Source organism: Crocodylus siamensis, chromosome 2 (assembly GCF_052110815.1).
Source record: "Crocodylus siamensis isolate JL-2025a chromosome 2, ASM5211081v1, whole genome shotgun sequence".
In the NCBI taxonomy this organism is placed as follows: domain Eukaryota; kingdom Metazoa; phylum Chordata; order Crocodylia; family Crocodylidae; genus Crocodylus; species Crocodylus siamensis.
In genome coordinates, this window is record NC_143396.1 from 33376549 (window position 1) to 33399276 (window position 22728).

The 22728-nt window shown below is 41.0% G+C and overlaps 1 protein-coding gene across 10 annotated transcripts in view; it reads right to left on the reverse strand.

Annotated features, from left to right (window-relative positions):
- The window catches only part of LCORL (ligand dependent nuclear receptor corepressor like), a 174811-nt gene extending 152702 nt beyond the window's left edge, over positions 1 to 22109 (reverse strand). For 2 of the 10 annotated variants that reach the window (XM_090035677.1, XM_090035682.1), the window contains exon 1: positions 21804 to 22109. In XM_090035677.1, the coding sequence (XP_089891803.1) occupies positions 21804 to 21948 (145 nt within the window). In that variant the 5' untranslated portion in view covers positions 21949 to 22109. Of the gene's footprint in view, positions 1 to 21192; positions 21557 to 21803 lie in introns of those variants that run through there. The other 8 variants (XM_090035684.1, XM_090035676.1, XM_090035678.1 and 5 more) reach the window with 8 other exon arrangements.
- Between the last annotated feature and the right edge of the window lie 619 nt (positions 22110 to 22728).

Genomic DNA, 22728 nt, shown 5'->3' on the forward strand with positions numbered 1-22728 from the left:
AGTGTATGAAGGTGGTGGGGTGAGAAGGGGGAAAAAAAAGGAAGCCTGGAAAGGAGGAAGAATTTGCCCACTTGCTACTATCCCAGACTGAGCCAGTTCTCCCCCTTTGTCCCCAGTCCAGCTGAAACAGGGCAGCAGCATCTCTGGAGCACCCCAACCTTCCCCCTGCCCTGCAACTGCGAAGAGCAGTAGCAGCAAGTAGGGCAGGGAAAGGGGGGGGAAAAAAGGGAGTTCTTACCTGATCCAGGGACATATATTAATACATGAAGAACATTGAGTTTCTCTTTCCTTTATATATCCTTTTCTTGCTTTTTGAAAACTTTTAAAAATGTTAAGTGGCAGGGAAAATTGTGTAAGGCGTTATAATATTAGTTACCTAAAAATTGTAAATTACATCTCAAAGCCTGAAATTTTACCTGGCCACCTCAAGTTCAAAGCAGGACAGTGATAAGTATAGAACTTAGAACCTACAGTTATTTAAGCCTACCAATGAGTCTCACTTTTAAATGGAGAGAACTGCAAAAATTGAGAAGACATTCTAAATGATGTTCTTCTCCCTAGATATGAAGTTATCTTATTCCATCCTAAAATACTTAACATTATACAGGCTTCCTAATAACTTCCTTGATTTCTATATGCAACTGAACATAGGTTCTTTTTAAATGACAAATACACCCCGCTCCACCGACAAAGTAATTCCATCCTAATCTGCAAAGACAAAGAAGTGAAATATTTTGTTGCACACAACGAGCACACTTTACCCAAAAATACATAATGCAGTTTCTAGCAGCTAATCTGCATTTTATGTGAGAAACATGGTAAAAACAGTTTTTGTCACTTACTAGGAGGAAACAAAGTCAAGCCTACACACATCTACAGGGAGCAGAAACATAAGCAGGCTTGGCTCCCCACTTGCTCCTACTCAATTATGACAAACAAAGATTCTCTCTCTCATTCAGCATTTCAAAAACAAGGTACATACCTTATTCTGAGGTGTGCTATACAAGAGAAAACACAATATTTTAAAAGAAAGTTACAGGTTGTCAAGAAATCTTCTGACCCTTTGATCTCATTTTGAGACCATCTAAAAACCTTGCATTCTTGGCAGCCATTTCTGCATCCACCCAATGCCTCAAGCACTTATTCTGCATTCTATGTTCAGTTCTTTTAGACTCAGTTATTAAAAAAAAGTATTACTACTAGCTAAAGAGTGCTAAAACAATTATATGACTCCCAAGCATAAATCTGCTTCAAAATCTGATGCAAGGGAAGTGTAGCAAGAGGGGATCCTATGAAACTGTAACTTCAAGTGGGAAAAAATGCAGCCAAATAACTTCCTTTTCTTATAAATTTACCACCATAAGAATTTTATACTTTGATTATAAAAATGGAACACTTAAAGCACACATTAAATGGGAGAAATGAGATCTCCCCAAAGAAAAATTGTTAAATGCAGAAAAAAAGTAAAAACCATAAATGAAATCCTGTCCCCTCAGGCTTCTTGCTCTCATGGAAGAGAGACTATCGACAAGTGTTATTAAAGACCTTATTCCAAATGCAGTTTTACAAGTTTTCCTTTATTCCAAATATCCACCTTCCGTTAATTCCAGCAAACCTGAAGTAGGCATGATTGCCGTTATATTCATTCTATGTTGAAGTAATGGCCGTCTTACTTGGAGCTATCTTAAAATGCACTCCCCCCACTGCCAAAGAGCAGGTCACTGAGGAAACATGAGATAATGAAAAATAAGAGCAGCTAACAGGAGGACCACCGATGAGATGCCACAAAGAAAGCAGGAAGCTTATAAAAAGATGAGGTCAAAGGGAATTTTAAGATGCACAAGAAGGAAAAGAGGACAGGAAGAGGAGAAAAAAATTTGGGAAAAAAGTAAGAACACGAATGAGTACAGTTTTGCATAAACATACAAGACTAGATAAGACTAACTGGGATATTAATGAACATCCTTCATACAACAACTGGTAACCACCATGTAAATTTTGGTTACTAGAAAATGAGAATAAAGGAATGCTGGTGAAAAGAACCATCTAAAATTCAAGCCACACCTTTAACCCAAAAGGTGGATTTTAATTAAAATATAGTGATTATATTGAGATTAACAACTTTCCATAAGAACAAAAACTGAGCCAGCTATAAGCCAAATTATTCAAAAAAACTGAATCATGGGGCTGATGGATCTTCTGGACTAACTCCCTACAAAGGAGCAGACTTCTAGGGTCTAATGGAAAGACAAGCAATCCAGTTCAGATAAGGAGCACTTCATTTTCTGTCTTCCACATTTACAACGGCAAGGTGCATACATCCAAAAGTAGCTGGACATACAAATCTACATCCTGATGTTTGGTTGCAGTCATCCTCAACCTTTTGTAACCTAGGCCCATCTCATGACTCCCCTCCAACTGAAATCCTAGCCAGGGACTTAAACTCCTGTTAACAATATAGAGAAATCAAAAGCAACTGATCCATTGCTATACTCCATTCACAGCAAGAATTACTCAGGACAAACTAATGCAAATTAGCACTGCTCAAAAAGGAAGAGAATATCTTGCCTCATCTGAGCTCAAACAAGCCATTCAAAAATCTTGTTATGTGAAAGTCAAATTAACTTTGTTGCAGGATGAGAAGCTGTTAACTTTTGAGGGCCTATCTCCTCAAAACAAAATAAGGAAGTGGCAGGAATTAGGCTCACCTTTAATAAAAGTTTAATTCACAGCTGTTTGCACATGTCTGGGAACAGGTGATGAATTTATTTGGTTGCCTGCATCACTGGAGAAGAAAACTGCCTCGACGTGTCTGGCAGTAGCAGATCCCAACATATTAACAATATCAGAGATGGAGCACAAGTAACATTTCCCACTCCCATTAACAAAAGCTCAAAAGTTTCATGTATTTGCAGTAACATCAGGTATGTTGATTACAAAAGTTTCATGGTTATAATGTTAACATTTAATTTTTTCCCCATTTTTGTAAGCCTAATAATTAATGCTTGAAGAATGCTATGTCTTTCTTTTGCAAGAATGGATGTTTGGATTTCCAAATAGCTGCACTAAAAAGTTGTATTCTATGACTTAGAAAAATGCAGTTTTGTGGCTACAGACTCCAGAAGTCCCATGCATCTCATTTGAGTAAAAATTAGAATATAAGTATTCCAATTTCCTTTTTTTTTTCCCCCCCCACCTGAAGAAAAAGGGGGGGAGGGGAATGAAGTATGGTAGTGGCAACTCCTCTAAAAATCTGTCTGCAGTCTCCATCTTGCGTGCACCCATTTAATTAGAGGTTCTCCAATTTTCATACTGCGTTCCACTGCTTAAACATAGATGCTCTTACAGCATCTCCCAACTGTTATTTTAGTTTCTTGGTTCAGCTACAGTACTTGATTATTACACAGAATTAGGACATTAAGAGAAACAAATTAAAATAAAATTGCTTTTAAAAACTCAGGATCTGCTTAGTTATATTTATGTGCATGTCTTTCTGTTCTATTTTTAGTACCCCAATGTAAGTGTAGAAATTTAGCCATTTATAATAAGTCTTCCCTCATCTGTGTTCTGAACTGCTCTACTCACTTGGTCAATTTACAATTCAGTTCTGGCTTTCAATACATTTGCTCTCTCCACAATTATGTTAGTGTCTGTTGAACTGTTTCAGGCCAGGAATAGACTGAGAGTATCTCGAGTATCATTCCTTAAAGACAGATGATTTTAGCTTTAGACAAACCGAACACAAAACCACTGATCTAAATACAAAGAAATAGTCTGAGATCTTTTAAAGTCCCCTTTCCACTGAAGTCAATAACAAGGACAGAGGGAGCAAAAATAGACTGCAGTAGTACGAATGGCTTCATACCCATTATACCTTTAATACTACTATTATTTAGAAAATGAAACCCAAGACACGTTAGTTTTAATTTCTTTAAACAAACATTAAGTGGCAGTACTGGCCATTCCCCTTTGCTGGAACTTCGGTAAGATTACACTTTTTAACTACAGCTCAGGAGTAAAAGTTCATGTGATACTAATAGATCATCTAAAATTTTAGAAATGAGAAAGTAGTTCAACAACAACAACAACAACCCCCCCCCCAAATATGTTTAGGTCATGGATTAGGGATCTAAACTCAGAATTCTAAAGAGATCTAGTATGAGGAAGTATGGTAGCAAAGACTTTTTAAATGCATATGCCTGGTCAGGGCTGGTATTGCATGAATGAAGAACAGCAAATGTAGTACCTACTTTTTTAAGAAGGGGATAAACAAGTAATTAGTAAGACATCAATGCTATGCACAACATGAGTTTTCTAAAAGGCAGATCATACCAGATAGAATGCACCTACCCTTGATAAAATGATCTTCTAGGCCAATGGTTTTCAATTTCTTTTTCCATTTTCAAACCCCTAAACATTTTCATGCAGAAGTGTGGACCCCTCTGAATTATAATGGTGGGTGGTATTCACATATTTTTAGCTGATCATAGTCATCTATCAGAGACCCCCCCCAAGACATAGTCTGCACAGCTCCACAGCTGTGCAGACCAAGTTGAAAACCACTGTTCAAGATAAAGCAAATGAAGTCCAGACAGACTATTTGATACAGTGCCACATGGGAAATTAGTTAAACTAGATACTATTAATACAAGAATGGTCTGGTGAATTAAAGAAGAGAAACAAGTACAATAATGAACAATACTTAAAAAGGGAAATAAGTTGGAGGGAGTTGCTCCTGATGGCTGAGTAACTCCAGTCTTGGGACAAATTTTATTTAGTGCCATCATTAACAATTCTTGACATGAAGAAATGAAAGCTACTTAAAAGGCCAAAAGTTGGGAGGCATCTCCAGTGCAGCTAGAGAATGTGCATATCAATCAAGAACTAAATTATCTTATAAGAAGTGAAAGAATAGAAATATTCTTATTTTAACTTCATCCTATAAGGTCATGCACTTATGGACAGATAGCAAAATCTTCTATTTTAAGGAAGGATATGGCAATACCCAAAAGCTTGCTTATATTTATATCAACCACACAAGTCATTAATATTTACAAATATATAAATGCAATCAATCATTCACAAGAATTTTTTATTTCTGCCCCTCTCGTGTCTCCTAAACCATCACGGTAACATCATCTCAAAATCTTTTGTTATAAGCTAGGAGCTCATCAACAGAAACATTTCAGGATGAGAAAGATCTGGGCATACTTAGCCACAATACAGATGTGAGCTACCTGTGTAGTCCAAAAGAGATTTTGGATGCGTCAGCTGAAACATTTCCATTAGGAAAGCATGAACATAATTAATACAGGATAGTAGAGATTTCACTGCATATGCTATATAGCGTTCTGCTCACCCATATATGAAAAAAATGAATTAAAGCTAGAGCAGGTGCAAAGGAGAGTTAAGATGAGCAAGTGAATGGAGATCAAACCTACAAGCAGAGACTAGAGGACTGTCTACACTGCAGTACCTTTGATGACTGCGCTGTAATACAGGATATATTTCAGCCATTAAAACTAGCTAATTCAGGTAATAGTAACAGTGTAGTCAACAAAACATGAAACTTTAGTGCAGGTAGCAAAGTATGCCTAAGAAACGAGGTCAATTAGCCTGGTCTGAGCTCTGTGCTGCTGTTGCTTATACTGCTGCTAATATATAAAGGTAGCTAGTTTTAACTTCAGTAACATGACTGCAATGTGGATGTCATAGGCTTGGCTTGTCTGGCCTTCATTTTCCTAGGCTAAGAAGAGATAAACCTCCTAAGTATTTCAGCAGTATACATAAGGATGGGAGAAAAGCTAATTAAGTTGGCACCAGAACAAGTGGCCATAAAATGACAAATAGAGACTGAAGATTAGAAAGAGGTTTCCAACCATTAAAGGAATGAGGTTCTGAAACCAGGATAGGGGGAGGAAAGCACAAGATATTACAATGCAGCATGGCAGTTTGTGGAATGGGTTATTTTAAAAAAAAGTTAAATTATAACATCAGGGGATGGGACTTGATGACTTAAGAAGCCCCTTTCAGTCTTAGGCTCCTATAAAGTGAGGAATATGTATGACAGAGCTCTATTATAACTCCCTCCCCAAACAGTAAGAATAAAAGGAATATCTACCATTTTTTCAGTCTTGTGCTTCTTGGTGCAAGTTGGAAGAAACTTAAGAGAGCATCAGAGAAGCCTACAGAGGATAACTGGTGCATGACACCAGTAATTACACCCAAGAGAATGAAGATGGAAGAAACAGACAATGCAATTTGGGTAGAGATAATTAGATACCATGACAGAAACAGATTTTGGTTGTGAACTGGGCAAAAGCCAAGTTGCATCACAAAGGGAAAAAAAAAGCCAGAAGTGGAGGTGAAGCATACAAGGAAGCTGAAGCAAGTTATCAGTAAGTAACTGGCTTACTGAGACAGAGACAAGGCAAGATAGCTAGATTTCAGTCACAAGAAACAAATTAAGAAAAGATACTGGGAAAATAGGATGGAAATCATGGCACACCTTTTTATCAAAGAGAAGTTTTTAACAAGTCATCAACAGAGCAAGGGAAAGGCTTAAGAAGAAATTGGACACCAAACAGTACAGAGGAATGTTCATGAAGAAGTCAGCATTTGAAGGGAAAAAAAAAGGTGCAACTTGAATAGCAATATAAAAAGAACCAAAGGAGAATTAACTGGTACCATACAAGTCCATGAAGTTTTGGGAACATCTCTAGAATTGTTCAGCTGACCAGTGTTTTTTGGTGAATGTTAAATAGATCAAGACTGGCAGTAAGGCCCAAGTCCACTGTCATTAAGAAGGGCTGGAAGACCTCTGGGATGACAGCCTTAGGTAACTTGGTCATGAGCTAACACACTACAGCAGCAATTCTCAACTAGGGTACTGTGGGATACTCCTCAATATTAGTATTGTTAGGTGTCCAAGCAAACACTTGATGCACAAGATGAAACTTCTGGTGTTAAAACATGAATCCATAGCATCAAAAACATTTCCGACCCACCAGGGCCCGAGTTCTGTGCAACATAGTTCTTGACTATGAGAAAATAAAGTAAACAAGTGAAAGGCAAGTGCCAGCATTTTCTCTGGGGTGTCTCAAGTCACAAAAGGTGGGGGTGGGGTGGGGGGGGAGAGGAGAGGGAGTGAAATCACTGCAATAAAGAAAAAAGAGTACCTCACATGGTTAGTGTTGAAGATGACAATAATTTCTTGGACTGCAGCATGAACGCAACAGCTTTCTGATAACTCTTCTTTCCAGATTTCTATATTATCTCTCTACAATTAGAGAGATAAATCAAGTGAGATCCTAAATGTTGAACTAATCTTTGACCCAGGCTGTGCTCTAATACTGAAATCAGTATTAGATTGTCCCATAAAAACTAGTTACAGCTTCTAGATAAATAGAACCCAAAATACAAACTGAATATCATATTAGACCAGGGTGCTCAACCCTGCCCATGGGCCAGATCTGGCCCACGGATAATGTTTCCACATAGGTCTGGAAATATGACAGCATGAACGCCATGGCACTACTGCCCCACCACCCAATTTCTAGACCCATCAGGAGCTCGGGGCCCAGCACACTGGGTGCATATCCAAATCCCAGCACATGGGGCCAGGCAGTGGTAGCACCAGGCCCCAAGCCGGGGGGGGGGGGGGGGGGGGGGACTGGGAAGGAATGGTATCAGGTCCCTGTGACCCACATAACAGTACACTGGAATGATGTCAAGCCCCTGGGGACCAATCCCAGTGGGAAGGGGTGGCTCCAGCCCCAAATCTTGGCATGCAGGAATGAGTGGTGCAAGGCCCAACTGAGTCAGTGCAATCCTGGCGCACAGATCTGGCCCATGCACAAGCCCCACCCCAGTCGCAGCCCATGGAACTAAAAAGGTCAAACACTGCATATGAATGAATAAGAGTGACAAATTAAAATCAAGTTTTGACATATTATTAGGAGTAATATTTAAATACTAGAACACTCTCTCACACTTCTGTATTGGATTTTTTTTTCTTTTTTTGTAGACAGTTTTACCATTTCCCCTTTTCAGTCACTCATATTTATCCTGTTTATAGATTTCTAAAATCAGGGAGTAGAACAACATTTTAAGAGTTAAGAAAATACAACCAGGAAAATGTAACTAGAAGTCACAAAAACAAAGCCTTACTTTCAGGAGATGAAAGCTTAAGAGTTTAAAGCTAGTGCTCTTTAAAGTTATTTCCCCCTTCATCTCCTACATTGTATACAACAGTGATGTCATTTTAGCTTTTCCCATCACTCTTAAAAATTATTTTGGAAAAGAATGTTTAAAAATTAAGTTTTTTCCCCCAACTTACAGTATTTATAAACGGTTAATGAATATACTATAAAAGTACAAGTCGGCAACCTTTTTGGGCAGATTGCCCAAAACACCCGTAACCTGGATTTGTAAGATGTTGGCATGCCAGGGGCAGATGGTGGGGGAGCTACAATGCCGTCACAGCCTGTTCTCCACTGTCCGTCCTCAGGGGCATGTGCCAAAGAAGTGCCTTTGCGTGCCATGCTCTGGCACCTGTGTTGGGGGTTGCCTACCCCTGAAATAAAAAAATATTTATAGCAGTATAAAAATAAACATAAAATAAGATGGCACACGCAAATCTTAACATGAGCTACCATAGATTTCTTTTCATTGCCCTCTTACCTATTAGCTCAGCAAATTCATTATGTACTCTTTTATTCTGATTTTAAGTCTGCTTTCTTCCTTCCAAAAGAAGCATAAAAGTCAACCCTGCATATAATTGAGGCCCCAGCAATACTAACTTTTGTATTTGTAGGTAATTTTATTGCTTACACAATTAAAAAAAAAAAAAATCAATCTTTTGCAGTGCAGTTTATGTTAGTATTTTCAGTGCATTTAACCCTCTGGGTCTTTTCCTTAGTTATTTGATTCTCCCACAAAATTTTAAGGCAGTAGTAGTTCAAGGTTTTTAATCTATGGTTATCAACTTCTAATCAGAGAAAACAAAACAGACAAACAAACAAGCTTGTGGTTCCCAACTCTGAACCTGAAAATGGGGTGTGGATTTATATGCCTGTTTGACTTTCAATACAATACCTATTTGTATCCCTGCATTCAAGGACCATAAGAGGTAAGAGGCAGTGTAGAAATATTCTTAAAATCTGTACAGGTCTGAACAATTCTCTGCCAAGGGAACTGGGTGAAGATAAGCACATTTATATCTAAAATGTAAATCATCAGCCTTCTTTAAGCAATGCAACATTTTTTTGGACAGCAATTTTTTATAATTGCAGAACAGCAATAATCCTTCATTAAATGTTTCTTTCATCAGATCAAATTATTAAAGGTTATTTCATCCTGTAGTAATCAAATTCACCTCTAGTGTAGTGCTGCCGACTTCCAATGATTATTTACCTTAATGGGTCAGCATGAAGAATTCAGTCCAAAATGGTAACAAGTCAAAGGAAATAGGGGACAATAGTTTGGCTCAATCAGTATAACGGTTCTTAATGGGACATCCTATTTTAATGGATTTTGAATTGGATGGAAACCATCTTCATTAGCTTTATATCCAAGTTTGCACATCTGCCAAGTGTTTTACAACACACACAAAAAAGCAATCAAAACAAACCAAACAAAAAAAAGCCCTTTATTTTTCCAAAGAGCTTTTTCAAAGAAAGCATCCATTTCATCTTGCTGCAAGAGACCCACATTTTCCAAATTAACTGTTCAACATCTCCATAGTTTGTTTTATGAAGAATACTCCTGTCAAGCTTGCCAAAAGTTTAACTTTGTGTGTAAGAGCACACTTCAACACACCATAAAGTCCAGGAACAGAGAATATCTTAAAAAACCATTGTGAATGACTTGAGCCCAGGTTACAGGGACTCAAACAAGACTTTCAATATATGGCTTGGGTTGGAAGTGGCAGGGGGAAGGGCCCACTGTAAACTTTCCCTACTCCTAACTTTGGTTGTAAACCCCTGCAGCCCAAACTACTCAATTGACAATTCTTCCCTAAACTGATACCAGTCAATTGGATTCAATACTAGCTATTGTCAAGTATCCACTGAAAAGAGGGGACATTATTATGAAGTTTAGGTTGTAATCTAATCTAGCTCTATGCACAAGTAATTCACATGTAAGAAGACTTGCACAAGTCTGGAAGATTTTAGGCTTGGGGTGCCACACACTGCAAGCAACTATGCAATAAACTCAGCTGACTTGGGGCTGTGAAACATTATTCAGGGTTTTAGGAACACAAATAAAGTGCAACGGGTCATCCCCAGCAACTTCGAGACCCTAAAAGCAGTTGCTGGGGCTAATGCAAGAACAGCCACATCTACCACTTTCTGCGTCGTTTCTCCTTTTGGATGTGTGCCCCCTGAATGAGATCTCTTTGTTTAAACGGAGAAGTGTTGAAATAGTTTAAAATCCATTTACATGCTTTAAAATTCCCATACCTCACCAGGACCAGCAGTAGTATTAACAGTAAAAAGGCAGAGTGACAATTTTAGTGACCAAATACAAAAGTTCAATTTACATGATATTATGATTTACAATCTACTTCAGTTATTTCTCTAAAATTCAGTGCTCTCTCTTGGTGTATATTTTTGTGAAAACAGTAAGTATGCCACCAAACAGAGCCTTTACACTAGCAAGATGCATCTCTTTGCTACCAGAGAAGATAAATGCATTTAGTGGTTAGAATGTTAGCGATAAGGTTTAATATTTTCAGATTCTTATTAATTTTTATTTTAACGTATTAGAAAGTGATGAGTGATATTGCCAATTTAATAAAAACCTCAAGCATATTTTTAGTAGGAATCTGTATCAAACTAGGAGTCAGACTACAGGTAGGTTCCATGGATGAGCCTGATGATGTGTGATATCTGCTGGAATCAGGGGCCAAGTCCCAACCACTGATAAATCTGATGACCTCTTCTATCTGGTGATGCAGCCTTCCCCTCAGGCCCTTCAAAGAATGAAACCTATATATAAATGAGATGGATTATATAGACACATAGGAAAGCACAGAGGCTATAACTCCAAATTTGACAGAAGTTCATGGATTCTACATACTTAAGCATCTTAAAGAAATGTTTAAATCTTACTACATTTTTCTTAAATTCAAAGTTCACTTTAAATATTTATTTAAAAATCAAAACAGAACTCTCAAGTGTAGTTTTTTTTTTTTAAACAACAAAGAGCCTTGTTTTTGATCACTGTATTTTTTATTAAGTTGGGCAGGGTAATTTGATTTATTGTCTCTTAGAGGTCTTCTCGCTCCTTAGAGGACATTGTTCTAGAGTCCATGTTCAGGCAAAGATTATCTTGAAAAGTGATATGCCATAACAGTAGTTGAGGTTGTATGCAGTGCAAATTTGGGATTATAAAAGGTGAAGGGTTCTCTGAGATGCAGAGCATCATAAGATGCTCACAGAATAATCCCTGTGCTAGTCTCCCTGGATGGACTTCTCTACTCTTAGGCCATGTCCACACATGGTATGGACATTTGGTTCCCCAGAGACAACTAGCACCAGTGCACCCTGAGTCACTGCTAGCTGTCCCCAGGAAATGCCCGTGCCATGTATGCTCTGGTGTGGCATGTTACCCACGCACAGTAGGGGAGGCCGGGGCCAGCAGTGAACTGGCCCTAGCAGCCTTACCTGGAGTCCTGGCCTGGGGGCTGGCTGGGGCTGCAGAAGCAGCAGTGATTCTGCTGCATAGAGCATAGCTAGCAACCGCAGCAGCACGACTCCAGGGAGGTACAGCTCTGCTTTTAAGTGGTACGCACTGGTCCCTCATGCTATGTTTTTTTTTCCTCTGTGGGTTTTTCTTTTTGACCCCTGGATATCCAGAAAACAACTCAGAAGAGGCCAAAGAGGCACCAGCTGGTGGTGGAACTTGCGTTATGTTGACAAAGCCTCGCCGAACTCAAAGTAGACACTGCACTCAGACCAGGTCTGTCCTGAAAGATGGCACAAAGTCTTGAGAGATCAAGACAGCTTCACTATTTGTTGTGGTGTGTTCTCATTCAGCAGACTATGTTCCAACAGGATGAACAGGTCCACTGCAAGTCTCTGCAAGCCATGTAAACTACAGCTACTCATTCAGGGTCCTTTCCCTCTACAATATTACCCTACTGCCAGAGGGGCTCCTCTCCAACTTATGTCTACCTGAACAACACATGTGCACTTCACAGACCATCAGCTACCACATTCCCTCCTCTCTAGTGTTAGAGGCCATAAAAAGGGAAGAGTCAATTCCCAAACAGCAGCACAAAAAGCACAGGAAATGCCCTCATGTGCCTCCAAGAGGTGCCCATCATTATAAATGTTCTCCAAGAAAAGTAAACTTAACTTCAGTAATGTAGTGATTCAGTAGGCCTTTAGTCCCTTCAAAAGTGTGGAGTGCAATTAAACTCCTGGAAACTAGGATCGAGTTGTAGAAGTGTTCCCTATATGAAGAAAGCTAAATCTCAGTTCCTTATGAATGGTCCTCCAACATACTGCTATTAGAAAACCTTCCAAGCATGTATTAGAGGGCAGGGCCAGTGAGACAGCAAGGGAAATTTCTGCTTAGTCTTAGCTAAGATAAAGTCTGAACTGAAGCCAAATTAGCGAACTCTAGATATTTAAACCTCTTCACAAAACTCATAAAACCTCAGAAGGTGATGGTGACAGATTTTCTAGAACCTTGACAACTTAATTTTTACAATTTATACACATGAAAGGTAAAAGAGTTAAGAATGTTGGGAATGATCTTATGTTTATTTTCATACATCCAGTTTTGTTCAACCACTCTTCACGTTCTGGAACAGAGGTGCTCCAGCCCACTGGGCTGCCCATAAGTCCAAAACTCTGGTGGCAGGGAAGTGTGGCAATGTTAATTGCCACTCAAGTTCCTCAGAGGACCCCCCCCACCCCCCCAGTTTCTGGACCTGAGGGATACCTGGCAAGCCAGATAACATGGTCCTGCATGCTGGATTGGACATATTGGGCCCAATCCAGGTGCTGACCCAGATAGGGGCCACTCTATGGGCCAGATGCCACACCCAGGGGGCTAGAAGAGAGACCAGGAATAACTGAGACAGCAGAATTGCTGAAGAAAGGATAGCTTGATTAGTGGAACAATGTCACTTAAAGGAGAAAGGGTTGTCAATACCTGTGGAGTGAAGAGCAATTAGTGGAAGTCAGGTGGACACTGACATTCAGAAAAAACTTGGCTCTGAAGGACACTCTACTAATCATGGTTTCATCTCCATACCCCCAAGTGCTTGTCTGTCTCTCTTCCATTCCACTCTAGCCTTTCAACATCCAACTCTTCTTCTTCTTCTTTTACCCACTCATGATTTTTATCCCTCTAAATTTCAATCCAGTTGGTTTGGCTTCTTTCTGTATATGTAACCTGAACAGTTATAGAAGTACAGAGAAATAAGGAAGACAGCCTGCCTTCAGTTCTCTTGCATGTTCACAAGAACTCTACTGGAGCACTCCCTTGGCTTACTTTCACTAAGTGTTACAGCTTCTTAATAAAATAGCAATAAAAGTATATGTATGCACATATGAAGGGGGCCATACTGTTTAATCTGTTTTTTTCACATTGGATTAAAGAAAATAAAAAACGCTAAGAAGGTTCAGCAAGACACTAAGAACCAGAAGGGAAGTTTCAACTCAGATGGTTGAGTTATAAATTAAAAGAAGGATCTTATGAACAGAAAGTGTCCAGCTACCTTAAGTTGCAACTAGTCATAAAAGCCATTGACAAGTTTTTAAAGAAATAAACACTTTAAAATGCATATTCATATTTAAGTCATCTACGTTTGCTCTTCGTGGGTATAATCCCATGAGGTGCTGAGTACTTACAATTCCAAGCCCATGTTGTGAGTATTCAGTTTCCACATAATTATGCCCTAGAACAACTGTGTATAGATTGGATTTAATAGATTAAATAAAGTAAAAATGTCTGTTAATAATATACAAGACAGGTTCCAAAAGCAACAGCCTCCTCAGGCTAAGACCCAGACATTCCTGGACTAAAAATTACTAACCCTACCATTAGGCCATTTAGAAAGTGCACAACACTAGAAACATCATAGGTTTATAAGAAAAGAGAACTATATAATTGAAATCAAACCTTCACTAGTCAAAAAATATGCAACTAGGAATTAAATGAATGTAACATATCTTTTTTTTTTTTTTTTTAAATAAGGGTGTATTATTTTAGTTGTTCTGGGAACATCTACTCTGGCAGAATCTCTTGTATTTTGAAAAACATTCTACTAGATTCCATACCAAAAGATAAAATGTTACATACTACTGCATCTAACTTTTGTGTACCTAATACAAAGGGGAATTCAGAATCCTTATTATGAACCATTTTTTTCCCCTCACACACAAACATACCCTGGAATAAAAACAAGGTCAGAATGAAGAAGAAAGAGGCTGAAGAGTTTCCCAGAGTTACAGCTATACAGAGCAGGGACTGAGCCTTATCACCACCTGACTCACCCTCCCTTTCTGGAGACAACTAAAACCAAAACCCTAGTTGCTGCTGAAAACTGGCATCTATGGGCATATCTGCTATCCTGAAAAGCGCTGATGAGTCTCCAGGACTGAAATGGGAGACAAGAGACCAGGAACTGCTAGCAGACTATACAATGCCTTACAAAAAGCTAGCTTAATTAGTGGAATGTAAAGACCATTAAAAAGGAAACAACTCTAGAATAAAGAACAGGCATCAAACCAGAGTGCATCTATTCCAGTCCAACCCCCTCCCCTCCCCGCAAAAAAGCAGCTTCCCTGCTTAATATACACACCCCATTTTTGGCGGGGTGATATTAATGGAAAAGGTGCAAACGTATGTGAGAAAATACGGTACCAGTCTTCCAACCACAGCACATATGGAATCCAAAATAACCAAACAGAATCAGGAAACAACTAAAAGGTAGCATAGAAATCTATATAGTTAGCCAAGAGGAATGCTTAATACAGATGTGTCTTAAATCCAAACCCTTCCTCAGGGCTGCAGAAAGCAGCAACTTCTATTCTGAAGGCAAGCACCTACAATCCTTCTTTCAAACAGTGAGCAGAAAAAGTCACTCTTTCAAGCATTACTCCCAAAGGATGTGGGGATGACCCCTACATTAGATTTATTATTATTATTATTATTTTTATATATATAATAGTATCATGTGGCATTCAATCTGGATGTGATGTCTGGTATCAATCTTCCATCACATGCCACAGGTTGGCCACACTCTGCTCAGATGTGGCACTTGAAGAGTAGGACAGGAAGCAGAAAGCAGAAACTAGAGATTGGACAAGGAGCACAGAGTAGGGAGCAGAAACCAGAGCAGACTGGGTAGAGGAACAAGATCAGGCTACACAACTTACATACACAAATGTACTCTTGGGTAGAGATGTGGGTTTTCCAGAGAATTCCGAGTTGGAAATTTTTCTGGAAAGTTTTCCCATGCCCTAAATAGAGCATGATCTGATTTAGCATGTTTATTTTACTTCTATTTAGTAAACAAAGCTAAAAAAAAGTACCCCAATGTTAATTTTATGTCCCAATAGCCTCAAGTACTTGAACTGAAATACTTGATTAAGAAAACAATTAAATACAGCATACTTAATGTGGTTTAAATGTTATATTCAAACAAATTCAAAGCTTTATGTGGATAAAATTATTTTTATTGGAATACTTGTAAAAATGTAAAGACAATACACAATAGCATATGCTTCCCTTATATTGTTTACGTTTAAGGAAAAAAAACCAAAGGAAACTGTTGACACTAATTTTAGCACACTCAAAGAACCATGCATAATGTATCATGCTTTGGTTTTGGATTTGACCTGCACAGTCAATTAGGTGAATTCTTAACTTGATTTTTGGTTTGGTTTATTATGCAAGGGTATTTACCCTCCTGTTTACAAGACAATAAACAACTTATATATGTACGTTCTCATACACTACCTAGGGATAATCACCCGAGAAAACATTAATTACAACTTTGAAACTACTAAGCTTGCCTAATATTGTATTGACATCCATTCATTGTTACTGATGAATTTTATGAAACAATGACTTTTTAGAAATGGAAAAACTTCCAATGGAAAAAATAAAGCACTGGAAAGTTTTCCACCCCACACCACTAGTCTTGGACATTGGACCAAACAATACAAGACAGAACCTAACATCCAATACTGGCAATAGAGGTAAGAGATGACAAAAATCACCTGGGTCCACCAACTGAAGACCCAAACAGATAGAGGCTTAGGAAGCCTAAGTTTTAAACTGTTTGTATATGAAGGCCATAAGCTCCTGGAAAAGATTGGTGATACTGAACCAAACCTGTGGGCTGACAGCTGAGAAGTCAGACCTATTCCTACAGTGTTTTATAGCAATACAAAAGTGAGTCCACCATTAAGCATGACCTTAACATGAGAAGCGTGGGTCAAGCTGAAGAGACCGAGATCTGGATACTGACATTTGAAAACAACTTCACAAGATGAGCATCTTGGACAGCTCCCTGCCTGAATTAAGTGTTCAACAAACAGGATAGCACTTAATCAAAAGCTGCAAACTTTACAAATGCCCAGGTGGGGTAGATGGAATATGCACATAATAGCAGACAGCAGTTCAGATTTGAAAGTTGGTATCTAATGTCATGCGAGAGTGAGAGCTGCCTGCCAAAAAGGTATGTCCCCACTGAAATAGAGAATACCTTACCACCAGGTCATAAACAGTTACTACGTTCTCCTTATAAAACCTATGCCACTATGTAAACAAGAAGTCAAGATTTTTAAAAGTGAAATAAGTAGAGGTGCACTGATATATCAGTTGCCTATCAGATGGGCACTGATAAAAAGGGAAATTTACATTATTGGTCATCAGCTTTTTTTGGCCTTTGCAGCTGATAATGTTGTCCAATAACTGTCTTCTGGCCGTGGCCCCTGATGCCTGCATTCCCTCCTGCAAGCTATTGGTAACAGCCAAGAAAGTCCGTCAGTACACCCCTAGAAACAAACTAACTTTTCACAGCGTAAGCCTCCCTCATAAGTATGGCACTACCCCAGAAATGGGGGAAATCTTGGTTCAGGTCCTCACTCCAAGAGCTTTAAGCATTTTACAGGAAACATACATTTGAATTAATGCAAAACAGTTTCTAGAGCAGGGGTCAGAACATAGTTGCATCTCAAATATTCTAAGCGCTACACAAAGTCATTCTCCTTTTCAACAGCTCCTTCTCTTGCACCATGAATCTTGTATTTTTGTTTGTACACTGGCACACCTTTGACCACACGGACAAAATGCGCCCATCCCAGAATATCTTCTGGCTTCATGGCCAGGGCTCTCTAAAGAGGTGGGAGATACGGGTTTTAAAAACGAGGGGGAACTGACCTTAGGTGTTCAACATCATAGGTAAGCATGCAGACTATTTTGTAAGGGGAGGAAGTACCACCATCACTGCCTTCATGTTTATTTGGGAAAAAAAAAAAAAGTGACAGCGTCTATAGGATTTTGCAAAAAATCCTATCCTATCCTACTGGAACTACTTGGCAAGAACCAAGATGGCAGACTAGTCCTTCAAGGGCTGGCTTGTCTTTTAGAATCCCCTCAATGCCTTCAACTGCATATACACATTTAATCTGAGAGAATTCTCCCAGGTTAGTTCTCCTGCTAGAGAAACTTAATGAGACCTGCACATACAAGCAATCAAATGCTGAGGCCCTAAAGAGTAGCTACCTTGTAGTCCTGATGCTGTGCAGACAGGGGGCCCTATGCACACATCCAGCTCAGCAAGCTTCTTTAATCTGTGTGGCAACAGGAGGCAGCACTGCAGAAAAGGCAGACCTGAGCAACTAGCCCAGACTGACCAAAGTCAGCTTTTGTTTCCTTGCAATACAATGTGCAGATTGTGAAGGGGGGACACGTTCTACTTTCTGCTGGAGAAGCAGAGTTCAGCAACCAACACTGTCTCCCTGGGGGGATGGGAGATGCTAAAGGACTGTTCTCCAAGAGAAGCCACAACATTTCCAGACATTTGTTCTCCCATGATAAACTCTTCTAGGAATGATTTAACCCTGGCTGTTCCCAAGTTATTTTCCTTCTAGAGCAGCCATTTTTATCATGGGAGGAAAAACAACAACTTATACTATCATGGTTTCTAGGAGAGCAGACACTTTTCCAGGAAGAACTGAATATGAGGCCTCAGTTTCTCACCTCTTGGTCTAATAACTGCTTCAAGTACGATAAGCCATTTTTGAAATCTTTAACAAAAAAACACTACAGAAGTGCACAACTCTGTGCATCAGTGCGCTAAAATAAGGTATCAAAAACAGAGTGGCTCATCTCAAAGTTAGCATAACTAAAGTACTAAGTTGGATTTTCTGAACAAATGTCCTCCCTCTATCATTAGTTAAAACTTATAACCCTCCCCATAAATGACATTTTTTACAATTGCTTAATTTTTTTTAAACATCATAAATTTAAAAAACAAAACAAAAAAAACAAACACACACACACAAGTAAAAGAAGGATTACCCTACTCCACTTAATTGTGTTTATACTGTTACCACATCCTTTATTCAGATCAGGGTTGCCAACCCAAGAATTTTATTTTTTTGACTATCTGCAGACTTCTTGTTGTCAACCAAACTTTTATTTTTTACTTAAACATGCTTTACTGGTCTATGTTTTAAATAATGTAAATGTAACTCTTCTGCCAGGTCCTGCCCTGCTGCCAGGCCCCAGTTAGAAGGCTGGGTTCCCCCATCCCAGAAACAGACCACTAAAGAAGCCTACCCACAACCCAGGAATATTACAGGCAGCCAATGGGACTCAGCAGTAGCAGCACATGGTTTTGGGGGGGGGGAGGGGGGGGGAAGAGAAAGGTATCTACAAAGTTCTGAGAGAAGGCTCCCTGAAGGGTGAAGTGCTCCCATTTAGACACCAGGTAGCACTGCTGTGTTCTATCTGTATGCCTCCAGCTTCTTTCTAACCACAGAACTTCAATCAAGCTCTGGTTGCTTAAATGTTTTTACTGGCTTGCGTGCATGTATTACTCACACCCCACTTAAGACGCATGTGATTTGCCTGACTTTTTAAAATCAACTGTTCATAAGTTTACAGATGGTTGGCAACCCCAATTCAGATCATTTCTGTTTTGCAATCTAGAGAATTATCTTCAGCTGATGAACCTTTCAACTCCCAAACCAATTCATTATTTCAGCAAATAGACAAATGTATCAAAATGTGATATGTACAGTTTCAGAGGGTAGTTAAAAAAAAAAATCCAAACAAGCACTAGATTTTCATTATCCTACTGAGACACTTCCTTTCCATTTTTGTGTATACTTTTCTTAGCTAAGAATTTCTCAACACATACTAAACAACAGTTCCTTAACTGGGATAGTTACTGGCTGAACCTACACCTTTAGCAATGTATTTTCCCCTTAACAGTTTTGATACCCAAGTAGGATACATGATTACACTCAGTGGAGTAAAAACACTATGTCTTTGTGCTTTAAAACACAGAAACAATTCCTACTTTTAAACGGTTACAAACCAAGAAATTTGGAAGCAAATATTCAGTAAGGGTCATATTCTATTCCACCTACTAGGTATATAAATGGACGTAGGCACCCAAGTGCCATTCTACTCAAGTCCCAGAAAAAGGTAGATGAGTCTTGCTTCTTGTAACTGGGTCTTATGGATAAGATGTTGTTGTATTATGGAAGTAGGTGGCATTAATGGACTTTCAAGAGTTGAATAAATGAATACAGGTGCCTACGTCTTAGGAGCCTAATGTGAGGAACAGAATCCAGGCTTAAAAATATGGTGGAATCTATTTAGCAGTTTCATAGTTATACTTTGTTAAAACTGTCTGTGTGCTACAGATCACCAAATACAAAACCAAAGAATCCTGCAAAAGAGCTTTTTAGCTAGAAAAGGGTTTGGATTAAATGCACCACCACAGAGGACAAGCAAGGCATGAAGGCAGCACAGAAAAGAATATGGAACAAGAACAACAAAAAAATTAGAAAAAGGAGCAATAAAAAGCAAGATGTTGGCAAAGTTAAGGAATGTGTATTATGTGGTACCCATGTAGCTGAACCAAAATAAAAATGAAAATCAAGTTTAAATTACATTTTGAGAGAACTTGCACAGAATTGTGCGTGCAGAGTAAATCTAAGTTAAAAAAAAAAAGTGTTGAAAACTGCTTGATGTCTTTTTTGTTTCAGCAAGTTTCTATATTCCTTTTGGTAAGGGAAAGAAAAGCATGTCCATGAACAGTTTCACCTTCCATTTTGGATCCTGTTCCAAGTTCTAAAAGTCTGTGTTTAGCTCGTTACAGTGGTGCCATGAAGGACCTCCTCTACACTAAAATAATTTACCACATTATGTAAAATTTGCTCCCTCTATTCCCACTCTAAAACTGCATCCACAAGAAAAGCTCCTTGATCATTTGTCAACTGTGTCAAACAGCTGATATTAAGATTAGGAAAAAAATCCAACACATTTAAAGTTGGAATTTCATGGAATAAGTAGTTCATGGAATAAGTAGTTCATTTCTCTTCCTGCTGTGAATTAAGGTTAATCCATATAATTAGTAAAAGTAGCAAGTGAAAAAAAAGTTGCAGCAGATCTTGGACAGATGATGTTTAAATATATAACACTAAAATATATACCTATACACATTCTAATACTTAAAACAGCTCAGTAAACTACAATAGTTTGGTAGGATTCTAATCAAACTAGATTTTCTTCCCCACAAAGAGACAGGAACAAACACACCCTGTACATTTGGAAAATTTTCCATAACCAAAACTTTTGCTCAAAAAGTGAAAAGACGCAAGCAAAGAAAATGTGCAAGTCAGTCACCTGCTTTACCTGAAAAAAACTCTTTACAGGGGCTGACAACAAGACTTGTGATTTACTGTTAAAGGAAAACAAGCAGCCAAAGGTACTGTAAGGATGGCAAAGCAGGGGAAGGAGATAATCCCACAGCAGCGGTGGGACTTCACCTCCGCCTAGGGGAAAAAAAATAGCAAATCCCGAATTCACGCTGGGAGCCAAGCGGCCAACCTGCTCAGCGAGTCGCAGCTTCATCCTTTCGCTCCATGAGGTGCATTTTGGCGAATGCAGACAGCAAGGTAGATGCTGTTTGAAGAGGGTTTTTACCTGCTTCCCTGACAAGCGGCAGTCCGAGGCCAGCACCGCTCCCCACCGCTGGGCAGCCACCAGCGAGCAGGACGACTCGGAGAGACCTATGGGCAATCTGGCCCCCGGGACCGGCAGCGCCGGTCCCTCGTCCCCGCTGCGGCCGCAAGCAACGAAGGCGGCCCCGAGCGGGCGCGCACAGGTAGCGGGGCCGCGCCGCCGCCGCCACAAATTTGCGCCCCCCCCGGCCCCGAGGGGCGTCACGTGACACGGGGGAGCCGCGCGAGTCACCGGGGCAGCCGGGGGGAGGGGGCGGCGAGGGGAGAACGGCCGTCGCCATGACAACTTGCAGGGGGGAGGGAAAACTTCAAATCCCAACCGTCAGCGCACGAGCGGTTCCTTCTTAAAGGCGCAAGCACAGGCCGGATCCCCCACCCCGGGGCCGCCGGCGGGAGGAGGGGGCAGCCGGCACTCGCCGAAACAAAAGGACCCGGCCGGGGAGTGGCCGCTTGGTTCCCCCTCCCGCCCGCAGCCCCCAGCCCGAGCTCGGCGCGGAACCCCCCCGCCGGGAGAGGCTCCCAGGGCACCCCGAGCCCGACCCCCGCGGGGCCCGGCGCCTCCCCCGCGCTTACCCACACAGTGCATGAGCCGGTGCCGCCAGGAGTCGAGTTCTCGGCGGACCCCCCTGCGCTCCGCCGTGCAGCGGGGGCTCCGGCACTGCGAGGCGGCGGCAGGAGCGGGCGCCGCGGCGGCCATTCTGTCTGTTCCCTTTTCCATCTGCCTCTGACCTCACGCCCGCTCATTTACATACGGGCGCGCGCGGCGGCGGCGGCAGCGCTCGCGCACCGGGCCCCGCTCCGCCCCTCCCCCCGCATCCGGGCAGGGGCGCGCGCGCCGCCTCGCGGGGCCAGGGACACGCGGCACGCGGGGTGGGGGCAGGGCCGAGGCAGCCGAGCGTTTGCGTCGTCCAAACTTTGCTCCAATTGGTGGGTGGCTCCGGCTGCCGGATCCAATCCCCTCCAACCAACCCCAGACTGCCACTCCCAGAAGGCCCCGCGCCCAAGCGCGGAGAAGGGAGAGTGGGGAAGTGGTCGCAAGACATGCTGGGATCTGTAGTCCGCCTCGGCCCTCTGGAGTCCCTCCCCGCCTTCTGGCGCCAGAGAGTGTAGGTGTCTCGTGGGGGCGCTCCCTCACAGCAGTCCCAGCTCGGCCCCGGGGCTGGGGGAAGGATACAGGCGTGTGTGTGCGTGCGTGTGGTGGGGAAGCCGTCATGGGAGGGCATCTGTAAGGCACCTCTTCCTGCAACTCCAGCAAAGCAAAGCACCCTTCTCTCAGGACAGGCCCCACAGGGCATCATGAGCCCCATGGATTGGCAACGCATGCATAAGGGGTGCACATGCAACCCCGAGTGTGGCAGTGCACCCCCCTGCAAAAATGCTGCCAACCGTGCCTGCAGACAGTCACCACTCACCACCCCTCCCCCCCACCAACACTGCTGGTGGCATCTGTGGGTGGTTGTTGACCATCATCACCACTCCACATGGAGCCTCCAAGTGC